Raw genomic sequence first — 12971 nt, forward strand, 5'->3', positions numbered from 1 at the left:
GGGAGAAGTGCACACACCCAGAGATGTGGCGGCTGACTTGAGGGAGGGGGTTAAAATACACCAGGGGGTTCAGGTTTATGAGATAGCTCCAGTGGTGTGCAGTGTCCATGAAGTAGATTGGGGAACTGACACAGGGGATCATATTTCTAGTGGTGGGAGGGACACTCTACTGACTCTAGATGAGAGGTGCAGGGAGAGTGGTTCCCCCATGATAGAAGTCCTGGTGCGTCAGTATGGAGACTGCCCAGAGTGTGGGTTGAGTGACAGAGACAGTCAGACACTGTCTTGCCAATCTCAGGAGAGTGGTGTGGGGTACTTGTGTGAGGCACTGGATGGTGAGGCAAAGGTTAACTTGGTTAAAAACTGTGGGTAGCTGTGTGATTCATTTGTTGGAGAGCATATTTTAAGTCCCTGTTTTCCAGAGTTATGCCAACACCCGGTGAAGTGTGAGTTCTCTGATTCCAGGGAGCTTGCGCTGGAGGCAGACCTCTTGGTGGATTCCAGAGGGTCTGAAGAAGCTTTTGGGAGTGACCCTTAAATGGAGTGGCTCAGGTATCTTCCAGCCCAGGGAGCTGGGAGAGGTTCAGAGTAGCCCAACTAGGTCCCGTGTAGTGGGAGGGGTGTAGGGACTCATGTCCTGTCTCCGCGGAGGAGGAGTGAGAGTGGGCTGCGTCCCAAGGTGCCCAAAACCCAGTCTCAGGGCCGGGAGGGTGCCCTAAGGGAACACCAGGTGGGGAGCCTAGGCTGTACTCGTAGGCCATTTGAGGGGAATCTCCTAGTGTCAGGAGAACATGGAGCGTCTGTAAACGGAGCTCCGGTGGTTCTGATGTCTGGCAGTGCCGCTCCTAAGTGGAGGGTGCAGAAATCCAGATAGAGGGGTGAGAGAGGGAATGAATCCCCAGTGGAAGAACCACTGGGTCAGGGACCAGCCAGAAGGGCTGAGTCTCCTAGCAGTGACCATAGTGACACCACTTCTGTCGTGGGGGGTCTTAATGCACTGTCAGATGGACAGGGGTCGGGAGATCAGCGCCAGGCAGACTGTCACACAACGCATGGGGTATGTGTTACCTTCAGAGGGAAACTGTGTGCACCCCCGGAAGTCCTGGTGTGCCAGGCAAGTGTTCAACCGCAGGGTTTAGTCCCTGGGTTGGGAGGCCAGGTTCAGGTTCTGCCTGACCTGGAGGGAAGGACATCTGTAATCAGTGTCCCTACCGTTTTGTCTTCTAGGGGTACCCCTCCAGGAGGGAGGGTGCAGAACTCTGGAAGGGTGTGAAAAGGGAGGGAGTCCTCGCCTCTGACCCTGGTTCAACCTGAGGGTTTAGATCCTAGGTTGGGAGACCAGTTGCAGGAGAGAGGTCCTGAGCTGGTGGGAGCGTTGTGTCCTGAGGGTGCCTCTCCTGAGAGGAGAGTGCAGGACCCCAGAAGGAGAGGTAGGCAGAGGAGAGCCTCACCCGTGACCTCTGGTGAGCCTGAGGGTGCGGACCCCGGGCTTGTGCGCCAGTGTCAGGATGCCATACCTGACTTGGCCGGAGGGAAAGTGGAGAAAAAGTGCCAGGCACCTGGGGCTACTGCCCCCCACTTTCTGATGCCACAGTGGTTAGAGAGGCCTGGCAGGCATGAGGCCTGGCTCTCATCACTGACAACTGTCAGTGGCCTCTGTAGCTGGCTGTCCTGGTGGACAGAGTTGCCCCTGGGAGGGGGGCAGGAGTCACACCCTGGGGGTGGACTGGGTCACACCGCTGTGTTGGCCTTGTGGGTACTGTCTACCTGTTGGGATGCATCTGTGAGCAAAGTAAGCTTAGGCGCTGCACAGATGGGGTCCCCAGGTGAGGAGATGGGTCCCCCATTGGTTAGCCTGGTGGGCCCTGAGAGTATAGATAGAGGGATCCAACTGGGATCAGGGAAGCGTAGAGCAAGAATGGCCCCCTGCTGTTTTGGGGCAGGTTCTGTGTTCTATCACCCCAATCAGGGAATCCCATCGAGTGATCGATTGTTCTACCCTGGATTTAGGCTGGATGGGAGTTGTGTTGGAAATGGCCCTTTTTGCAGGGTTAGCCCCAAACGTTTTGCTTCTTCCTCCTACTTTTTCCTGACCTGTGGTTGTTGGCATTAGGACTCTGGGCACTTTACCACTTCTGACCAGTGCTAAAGTGCATATGCTCTTTGTGTAAATTGTTATTGTGATTGGTTATCCATGATTGGTATAGTTGTTTTAACAGTAGGTCCCTAGTAAAGTGCACTGAGTGTGCCAGGGCGGGTAAATCAAATGCTACCAGTGGGCTAGCAGCACTGATTGTGCCACCCACATGAGTATCCCAGAAAATATGTCTCAGGCCTACCACCGCAGTGCCCGCGTGCTGTTTGTTAACTGCCATTTTGACCTGACCAGTGTACCCACTTGCCAGGCCTTACCCTTCCCTTTTCTTACACATATGGCACCCCTATGGTAGGTCCAAGGTACCTCCCCCGGGCAGGGTGCAGTGTCTGTGAAAGGTAGCACATGTACTGGTGTGTGTACCATGTCCTGATAGTGAAATACTGCCAATTTCGTTTTTTACTATTAAAAAGGCTATCTTGCCCATCAGACAGAATGTGGAATGCTGTGTAACATTTTACAAGCATATCTTCCCATAGGAGTGAGATGGAAATTTGGAGTCTGGTATCCCTGAACTCAGAATTTAATAACACATCTTTTAGTAAGGATGGTTTTTAAATTCTGTGTTTGAAAATAGCACTTTTAGAAGGTGGCTATTTTCTTATTCAACCTTTCTGTGTGCCTCTGCCTGGCTGTGAATTGACTGTCTGGCTTAGGAGTGACAGGGGCTGGGGTGGCTCCAGCAGTCTGGGTGAGTCAGCCTGGGCTGACTAGGTCAATCTGCATTTGGAGTGGTGGGAGGAGTAGTACCTGTCCCTGACTGCGGCTGTGCCTGCCTTCCACAAAAGACTGGCTCCACCTCCTGTGGTGCGTCTGATGACCCTGGCCCACATTGACAAAGGAAGAAGTTGTGCACTGGCAGAGTGCACCCAGAACTGGTTTGGACTGGGTTCAGGACCCCTTACACCTAGAGAACAAAGACATTTGGGGTATAAATATGTGAGCTGAAACCCCTACTACTTCGTGATCAAGAGGAACCTTTGCCAAAGAGGACAGCTGAAGAGACTGAGGAGGAATACTGCCCTTGCTGTGTGTCTGGGGCTGGCCTGCAGTTTGCTGTTTCTACTGAAGGAGAGGACAAGGGACTTTGCTGTGTGCTGTGTCCCCCCGCTTGCAAAATAATTTTGCTGTGTGCTGTGTCCTGAAGAGAAAGTCTCCAAGGGCCTGAGAAGAGCTGGCCTCCTGCTGTGGGAACTCAGGAACATCAAAGATTCCCCCCATCGTCTCAGCGACACTGCGTGGGTGTGCTTTTTGCAGCCTGAGACTGTCATATGGTCCGCTGTACCCATGTGCCTGAAGCGCACTATGACTGCACTGAACCCTGCAGTGCAACCATCGTACCGCTGCTAAATCACCGCCACTGGTCCTAGCCGTCATCTGCAAAGAACTGCAAGTGTTTCACCGCCGCCGGCCCGATCCATGAAATGCCAAGAATTATTGCGAGCCGTCACCGCAGCTGGCCCGAGTCATCTGCCCAAGATCGAGAAGCATTCGTGAAGCAACTGCGCTGGGATCCGATCCGCTGCGAGGCGTCGCCTAGCAGCCGGGATTCCCCAGCGAGGAACAGCTGTTGTCAATGGAGCTGCCCAGCGGGACGTCGAGCCAAGAGGAAAGGAGAAGAGAGGAAGCAACCCCCAGGTGGTGAGAGTCCATGAAGAGCACCGTGCTGAACTGTGCTTTTGACATTTTTGGTTAATTACATCGAGGAATACAGAACCTACAAGTTATTTGAAAAGTCACTTTACTGAATACGCATATGTTGGATTTTTGTTGTTTTGTTCTTTTCAAGTTAGATAAAGATACCTTTATTTTCTAAACCTGTGTGGTGTCCATTTGTGGTATTATCACTGTGTTACTGTGAGTGTTGGTACAAATACTTTACACATTGTCTTGGGGATAAGCCTGCCTGCTCGTGCCAAGCTACCAAGGGGGTGAACAGGGGTTATCTAAAGTGTGTTTCCCCCTTACCCTGACTAGAAGCAAGGGTCCCTATTTGGTCAAAAGTACCTACCTCTGCTAACTAGAGACCCCCATTTCTAACACTTCTGCAACCAGATGGCTTATTTTTTCCAACTTAAATTCAATTCTATTTTTCAAGTGTTTTCCTCATCCTTGAACACACATTGTTTACATGGTGATTCAGCTCACGCTGAGGTACTGAACCCTGGTTTAGATCCTGGGCCTCTAGAAACACTTAGATTTGAAAGGTTCTCACCTTTCACTAAGGAGAAAATAATTAGTTTCATGAGTTCCATTAAATCGGGGGTGCCTTCGGACCCCTGTCCTCCCCAGGTTATTAACCAAGTGGCCAGCTCTGTGGACAGACTGCTTACGGATTTATTAAACGAGACACTGATTTCGGGGCAATTTTTGATTATATGGAAAAGGGCTTCCATTGGTGAAAAAATACTCTTTGGACCCTAAGCAGGTGGAAAGTTATAGACCCATATCCTGCTTTCCTCTTCCTGCCTAGATTCTAGAGAAGGCAATGAATGAGGAAATACTAACATTTTTAGATGCCAACCAGTTGCTTGATTCTTCTCAATATGGTTTAAAAGCAAACCACTGTATGGAATCAGCTCTGGTAGCAGCGTTAGAGGAATTAAAAAGAGTAGTTGACAAGGGCAGTAGAGCAGTACTGATTTTATTAGACCTCTCTGCTGCCTTTGATACGGTTCACCACGCACTTCTCATCAAATGGCTTGACTTGCTTGGTTTTAGGAATGCTGCACTAACATTGTTGAGTTAATTTCTTAACAATAGACAGCAAAGGATAGAGATGGGAGATGCAAGTTCCAGGCTTTTCTCTCTTCACTGTGGGGTGCCCCAGGGGTCTACTCTTATCCCCACACTTTTAAATGTATATGTCACTCCTCTTGTTAATCTAATTCACAGTTATGGCTTGGCTGTATACTCCTATGACAATGATATGCAAATTGTGGTCTCCATTTCATTGGACGTGAAAAAGGAGGCAAGTAATATCTGTAGATGTATGTCCCAGGTTGCAGGCTGGATGCAGATAAACTGTCTCAAGCTGAACTCGGGAAAAACGGAGGTTCTGCTCTTTGGAAATGAGACCACCTTTCGGGATGCATCATGGTGGCCTTCAGACCTAGGTGCATGAACAGGGCCAGCTCAGAAGGTAAGAAATTTAGGAGTCATATTTGACACCAATCTATATTTTTCAGAACAAATCAATGCTGTTACCTCATCAGGATTTTTTATGCTGAAGGTTCTTAAAAAACTTCTCTTGTTTATTTCTTTTGACCTACAAAAGACGGTGATGATGACTCTTATCTTCTCAAAGATGGATTACTGAAATGCCTTATATTTAGATACCATTAAATACATGATAAAGAAACTGTAGTCCTTGCGGACCGCTGTAGCAAGAATGCTGCTGAAGGTCCCGAAATTTGCACCAATATCTCACCAAATGCATGGCCTGCACTGGCTCCCAGTGGAAAAAAGGATTCATTTCAAGGCTCTGTGTGTAATCCACAAGGCCATATCCAGGGCTAACCTGACCTACTTTCAGAATCGGTTCTCCTGGTACACTCCCAGCAGAAACCCTAGATCGAGCTCTGCATGAATGATTACTGTCCCAAGAACAAACAAAGCAAAATGGGGTGGAAGAAAATTCTCCTACTGCGGAGGGAAACTATGGAATTCTTTGCCTCTTCCTTTACGCTCGCAACCCACCATGCAGTAACTCAGAAAAGAGTTGAACACCTGGCTGTTTACTCAATAGATCAATGAGCTTGCCAGATGTGTCCATCCAGCAGGAGGTCTCCTTGTTATGGTCTGTGTAGCACTAAGACATCCTTGGGATTGCCTGCTCTATACAATTATTTTATTCATTCATTCCAAAACATTTACCCTCCACTAAATGAAGCAAGCAAACTGTAGGTTTGGCTCAAGGGGCACTGCCTGTTGTACCCAGATGCCCCATACCTGTCATGCTAGAAATGACCAGATGTTATGAACTGAGGTTAGAGGTGCAGAATCTACATACAGCAGTCACTCAGTGTAAAGAGGGCAGATGACGTGGTGTGACCAGCCCATTGTGTTTTAGACCTTGCAAATTAATTCATTCTGGGTGTTGTAGTCTTGGTTCATGTAACTTAAACCAATTGAACTAAGAGAAAAATCACAAAGTATTGTAAAATATTCATGACTGTAAACTGGTTTGCAGGTTGTACTGGGTCGCCCAGTGACCATAATATAGAGTCCTGTTAAACTGATACTACTTGCACATTAGTATTGTTCTTTATGTCACGGCACCTGTATTGTTATCATCTTCAGAAGACCTGAATTTACAGTGTGGTATTTTTTTAATTTAGGAAGGAAGGTATAGTCTAACTCAATCTCTTGTGCAGCTGACATGTGCCCTTAATGGGTTGCCCTTAGGGTCTGAAAATGGTACTTACATTCTGAGGGTGCACCCTCAAGTCCACCAGCCAGCTCCATCTACTTGATCCTCTTCCACACTCTCATATATGTCTCCTGGGTTCAAGTAGCCACATCCTCTTCCAGCCACTCAGAGAGTTCTATTTCCCTTCTTTATCTAGGAAACTTTGGATATCAGGGGCCAGGTTTTAACTTCTTACAATGAGCTACACCAGGAAGTTAGCCATAGCCACAGAGAGGGGCTGGATCTGCTTTGTAGATCTTTGGTTTCCATCTGTGGAAAGTTGAACCACACAAGACTACAATAATTCAGTTGGTAGTAGGAGGGCTAGTCAGGTTCTAGTGTTGAAAAGGCCCAGATATAGGGTAGTTGTTGACACAAGGAAGCCATGAACAGAGAAGGGAGACAAGATAGTCTGCCATGATTGATTCCAGATGACAGGCAGCCAACAGTGGCATAACAAGGATGCAAAGGGTCCTACTGCAAACAAGGAAAATGGGCTCCCTTGCCTCGCAGTTAACCATTAAAAGACAGCTATAATAAGTGTGGATTTAGCCCAAACCTCTGTGTTCCAGTGCCACTGCTCCTCCAACACCATCAAAAGTTACTCTTCTGGTTGGCAACCTAACTTCCAAACCTAGCTCCCTTGGTGAGGCCATTACATGGTATTTTCTTTGTCATAAGGACCCAAAACCCTGCTGGACCACAATTGAAAATCAAAGTGATAAATGCTTAAATAGTTTTACCATACTGACCATGGTAGAAACAGAACCCCCTTTAGAGTCACAATCACACCCATTTTTAGATACATCTGTCTGCCAATTGAACTATTGACGCCTCTACCAACCTGGGACATATGTGAGATTTCTATAAACCACTGGAACTACTGTAGAAGAGTGGCATCTCATTGTATGAGGTTGAAAGTTGGCATTTGCTTTGATTTGATTCTGCGGGGAGGAAGATGAAGCAAGAACATAACTCAGGCACAATGCCGTTCTCAAGAACATGCTTTTCGTTACTGCCTATCCCATTAGCAAATTGCAGAGAATACAGAAAAATAAACTACTCCTATACAACTGTGACCACAAGTTCTGACTTGATGTACTTTAGAAAAAACATTTATTTTTCACACAGAGTACAAAAAACCTTTCCATAGAGCAAGGTTTTCTAACAAATACTGCTGCACACATTTGTTCATGCAGGTGATGTGGATGTAGAAATGTGAGCTTGTGGCTACATTAATAACATGGAACCCGGAAACTTGAGTTCAGATTTTTACCATATTACATGCTTGTTGACAATTCACTGACCACAGTATGCCTCTGTTCGCCTATTGCTTCCTCGTAGACTTTGGGATTATTTAAAAAATAAGTAGACACCAACAAACTAGATGTCATTGACCTGCCCAAGTTGTTCTTCATTACACTAACACAAGCATGAAGTCTTTCATTTTTATGAATATTCAAAAATGATAGCATGGAGCCTTTGTCACCAGGATTGCCAGGCAGGCTCCCATGTTTGGTAACACATTTTGTCTCCTGCTCCCCAGAAGAACTGATGGCAAAAGTGTAGATGACTAGATTAGACTCAATACACAGTGGACCGTTCATTTACAACCTTTCCACAATGTTCGGTATAACTCCTCTAGCTGAATCCAGTATCACTTTTATTCTGTCATAGGAAATCCTTCTGTGAACAGAAAGTGTGAAAGTAGACCAAAAGATGAGAAGAACAAGAGAATATCTAAAAAAAAAATGGGCTTCAAAATAGATGTGATTATAGCATAATTGGCCTTTCCTCCTCCTCCCAACAACTCAAATGCACAATTTGGTTTCTATCACCTTGTAGTCTGTGTGAGGTGGAGGAGTGGTGAAATCTGATAGTTCAAGTAGGATGCAGGGAACATATCTCAAGCTGATCTTTAAATGGAAATTGTTCATTGATTAATTACATTCTTACCAAGCGTATCAACACTGAAACCTTCAGCTGCTGCCAGCTCGGAATGAAAGAAGTCATAGTCATATTTGGAGATGTCATCATTGTTGCGTTCACTGGGAAATCCAATGTACAGATAAGCACTGTTGGATCCCAAAATGATGCGGTCCTATAAAATAGAAGAAGAAGATGACAATTAGCTCAAGCATTGTCAGATTCACATCTTTATTTCGATCCTCGTGTTCAAAATAACCATCGTCAAGTTCAACAGTGGACAAGCATTGTAATCCGAGATATGAATATCCTAAATGTTATTATGAAGTTAAGACCCGAGTGAGCTGTCAGTAATTAAGGAATCAGTAGGGCTTTATAGGTTTTTGTGTTGATCTCATTTAGTAGGCACATTTGTCAGTCCAACAAAAGATATCAAAACCTGCTTAGGGAATGAATTGCTCTAACATGTCATGACATTTGTCTTTGCACACAATGAGCTTCATCAGTGTTATTTGAGTCGCATGTATATATGAATGCACTTGGTATATATATAGCATAAACCTAACCGAAAGGTGGTGGAACACTCTGCAGAGTCCAAGGCAAAGAAACTGTCAACATGTGATTGGAGAGGAGGCTGATTTTTAAGAGCAAAATAGGTCTTTTGCTGCTTTAGAATGCAGTGTTCTTACAGAGGTATGTTTGATTTGAACATTTATATAGCACACAAATGCTCGAGGGCGTCAAGGAGCTGGTGCCAGAAAGACCCAGAAGGTTGCCAGAGAGAAATGTAATAGGAAATTTTTAGTTGGCGAAAAGCCAGGTTTTTAGCGATTTTGCAAAGGATAAATGCATTGGGCTGTTCTTTATGTCAGTCAGTAGTGAGTTCAATATTTTAACCATCCCCAAGATTAAACTTCTTCCGCCCCAATGAGCTTTCGCAAATCTGGGGGTCTGTAGGAATTTGCTGTGTGAAGACCTTAGCTTTCTAGGGGGCATGTACCAGATCAGATGATTCTTCAAATGTTGAGGGCCGGCACCGTGCAATGCCTTAAATGCTAAGCATTGGGATTTAAATGTAATCCTTTTTTTCGACTGGAAGCCAGTGCAAAGTTCTCAAACCATGGGAGACTGGCTGAGATCTGGGGATATCCAGCAGCAAATAAGCTGCTGTATTTTGGAGATGCTGTAACTTTTGGAAGTACTCCGTTTGGATACTCATGTAAAGAGTATCACCATAATCCAGCCTGGACAGAGCTAATGCTGTCACAAGTGTTTTTAGGGAGTCAGGCAATATGAAAGGATGAATTTTTCAGATTATCTTTAACATGAAAAAGATTGTAGAGGTGAGAGTACTGATCTGATTTTTTAAGGTCAAATTGTTGTCAAAAATAAACCCTAAGTTTTTCACCTTCATCACTGGGACTGGAAGGTCTTCTGGACTAGGCCACCATCTCGGTGTCCAAAAGGAGGTAACAGTACCCGACAGGAGAAACTCCGTCTTTGACACTGTTCAATTTTAAACAATTGGAACTCATCCACTGGTTAACCTGGGTCATACATCTATTGAACCGATCTGCAGTCTCTTCCACGTTACTGGAGATGACACCACTAACTGAGTATCATCAGCGTAAGGACACCAGAAAAGCTAAACTCCCTAATAATTTTGGCCAGGGGGATAAAATTGAGATTTAAAAGTGTAGGGCTTAAATGTGAAAAAGCTCCCATCTCAACTGATTGGACCCTATTATATATAAATGATTTAACCAGTTTAAGGGCAGTGCCTCTTTTCCCCAAATCTGATAACCTGTTTGGCCAGTATTTGAAGATTCTCTGTGTCGAAGGCTGCCAATAGATCTAACAGAATCAGGGCAGCCTTAGCACCAGCATCCAGAATTGATCTTAACTCTTCAGCAGCAATGGCCAAGGACGTCTCAGTGCTATGCCCCTCCCAGGATCCATATTGAGATGGATCTATAAGTTCCTTGTAAGAGATGAACAAAGTGAGTTGAAAATGTAACACTTTTTCAATACCTTTGCCGGGAAGGGTAGTCTAGAGATTGGTCTACAGCTGCTGGGATCGGCTGGATCTAAATTGGATTTGTTCAAAAGTGGGAGAATTGAGGCTATTTTCGAAACATCAGGGAAAATACCTGAACTAATGATCTCTTTTAATGCAGCCCCCTGATAATTTCAGGTGCAGTATTTTTGGGGGACATGGATCAGATGGAGCCCCCGATTTAGATGTCCTTTCCACCTGAAGGAACTGTTCTGTGAGGGGTGCAGAAAAAAAATAAACAAACAGATTAGATGGGGAGGGAGTTGTGGCTGCCAGAAAATTTCCGTTAGTGGTTAGGTGTTTGTCCCTAAAGGACTTACACTGTCTTCACTTTGTCCTTGAAAAACAGTGCTAGTGAATTACAAAATTCAGCACTACTGTCAATACTGGGGGGCTCTGGTAGTTTGGCTAGGCTTTTAACATGAAGAGCTCTTTACTAGAATTATTCGCCTGCAGAAGGTTTGCCAAGAAATACTTGCTTTCCTTTTCGATTATTAGTTTCTTATAGTCAGAGAGTGATTTTGCATATTTTGTTTATGGAAGGTCATAATTTGCTCTCTACTGCCTCTCCTTCCTTCTGCAGATTTGTTTCTGGGCTCTCTATTTATCGGAGAACAGGGGTGCTGAGTGATTTGTCCGCCTAGTGAAAAAGGTCTTTTCAGGAACTAGAGTATCAACCGCAGCTTTAATCCAGGAAGAAAACTTATGAGCTGCAGTATTTGCATCTGTAATCAGATTGTGCTTTAAACTAGTTAGAGACACTCGTAGTGCAAGGGATTCAATGTTTCTCCAGTCATGACCTTTAGATGCTATGCGGGGATTATGATGTCACGGGGAGAGCTGAGAAGTACTCACTGTAAACATTATGGGGCATATTTATGAGCCCCTTGCGCCACTTTTGCGTCACTTTTCCCATGTTAAAAGTGACGCAAAAGTGGCGCAAGGGGCTCATAAATCTGCCCCTATGGATTTATTCTCTGACCATAGGCAGCACTACTGAGACCTTCATAGATTTGATGTAGGAGGGGCGTGGCCTGCAGCCGATGGGAACGGACGCGGGCTCAGAAGCTCTGACTGCCTCTTCCCCGTAAACAATAATCCTGACCCCTGGGCTTGGTGAGGTGCCCTGAAACACAGACTGAGGGTTGCCTAAAACTGCCCTTGAGGTGACACGGGCTCTGAATTGCCTGCATCATTTCCATTTGAGACAAGATCAGAGGTTGTAGCGCTGGCAAGCACAGACAAGATGGCGGCCACCCCATGATTGCTGTGGAGAACTCAATGTGAGGGGCTGACGGAGAGCTCACCCGCTGCGGCAGTGCTCATCCGAATTTGCAGACTGCATGGGGGCATAGGGGTAGCGGAGGGGTGCCTGAGTATTGGCGACTGCCCGACTGCTGAACGGTACGCTTGACCGGAGGAGCGCAACAGCAAAATGGCACCCTAGTGCGGTTTCCCTGCAGTCCTAGGAAGCTTGTTTCCAGTCCAGGGAGGACCTGGCTTTGCAGTTCGGGCTGGACTGCTCCCATGAGGCACAGGGTCAAGACTGATTTGCATATGGCTGGGTTCAAACTAGAACGGCATGGTGAGCAAAAAAAACGATGGATATAGGCCCAGATTTCTGTACTGGGATGAATGTATGACATTGTTCTGCATTCTGTCCATCAACTGTTGTTTTTGCGGCTGGGAGACACTTGGCACCGGAGTGTACCTGACCCTTCATGAGGCCTAGTACACTGCAGGTAACAGCGCAAGGTTGGTGGTGCCTGCACTGCGACGGGGCAGCGTAAGTGGACTCACCTGCCCCTTGTAATTGCTGACGAATGATACCTGTAAGGAGCAGCAGGGGTATACCGGTGCGAGGGAGGTCTTGGAGCCACTGAAGCAGACCATTGGTCGGTTGGGTGCTGTTTGCAAGTGGAGGCCGCTTTGCTACTATGTGGAGACTGTGCACTGAACCTCGGCATAAGGCAGTGGATGGATGTAGCTGGCCCCTGCTAGCTGCGCTGAAATCCCCTCGATGAGGTGATCTCGCAGCGAGGCAGTGCCCGCGTGAGTGGGAGGCTGGTAGAGATGAGGAAGACGACACTGGGGGTCCCCGCATGTGCAGTAGTCCATGCACCGAACTGAGCCCTGGTATCCCGCCACCGTGGGTGAGTGCCAAGAGAATCTCCTTCTCCCTACAAGAGCCTTACATTCCCCCGGCTGCTCCCCGTGTGCCCTAGCCCCATAGGAGGCCTCAACCCAGAAGGCTAGACATGGCGGACCCCTGCATCACAGAAGGCCCAACATTACGGCATCCAGTTTGCTTGGCATTAGCGGAGAGGTATCTGGTACTGGGGACGACGCAGGGCGCTCCTAAGGGAATGGTGCCCCACACGCTGATGGCCTAACCTCCTCCGGACCCTTGGCAAGACGTTGGT

The 12971-nt window shown here is 46.7% G+C and overlaps 1 protein-coding gene across 1 annotated transcript in view; it reads right to left on the reverse strand.

Annotated features, from left to right (window-relative positions):
* Nucleotides 1–12971, reverse strand: part of LOC146821397 (kinesin-like protein KIF28) — a 777435-nt gene that overhangs the window by 457430 nt on the left and 307034 nt on the right. Inside the window, exons 18-19 of the mRNA XM_085609842.1 lie at nucleotides 8523–8667; nucleotides 5968–5976 (exon numbers count right to left, since the gene is read on the reverse strand). Coding sequence (XP_085465968.1) covers nucleotides 5968–5976; nucleotides 8523–8667 — 154 coding nt within the window. The remainder of the gene's footprint in view (nucleotides 1–5967; nucleotides 5977–8522; nucleotides 8668–12971) is intronic.

The sequence above is a fragment of the Triturus cristatus genome, chromosome 6 (assembly GCF_964204655.1).
Source record: "Triturus cristatus chromosome 6, aTriCri1.1, whole genome shotgun sequence".
NCBI classification, from domain to species: Eukaryota; Metazoa; Chordata; class Amphibia; order Caudata; family Salamandridae; genus Triturus; species Triturus cristatus.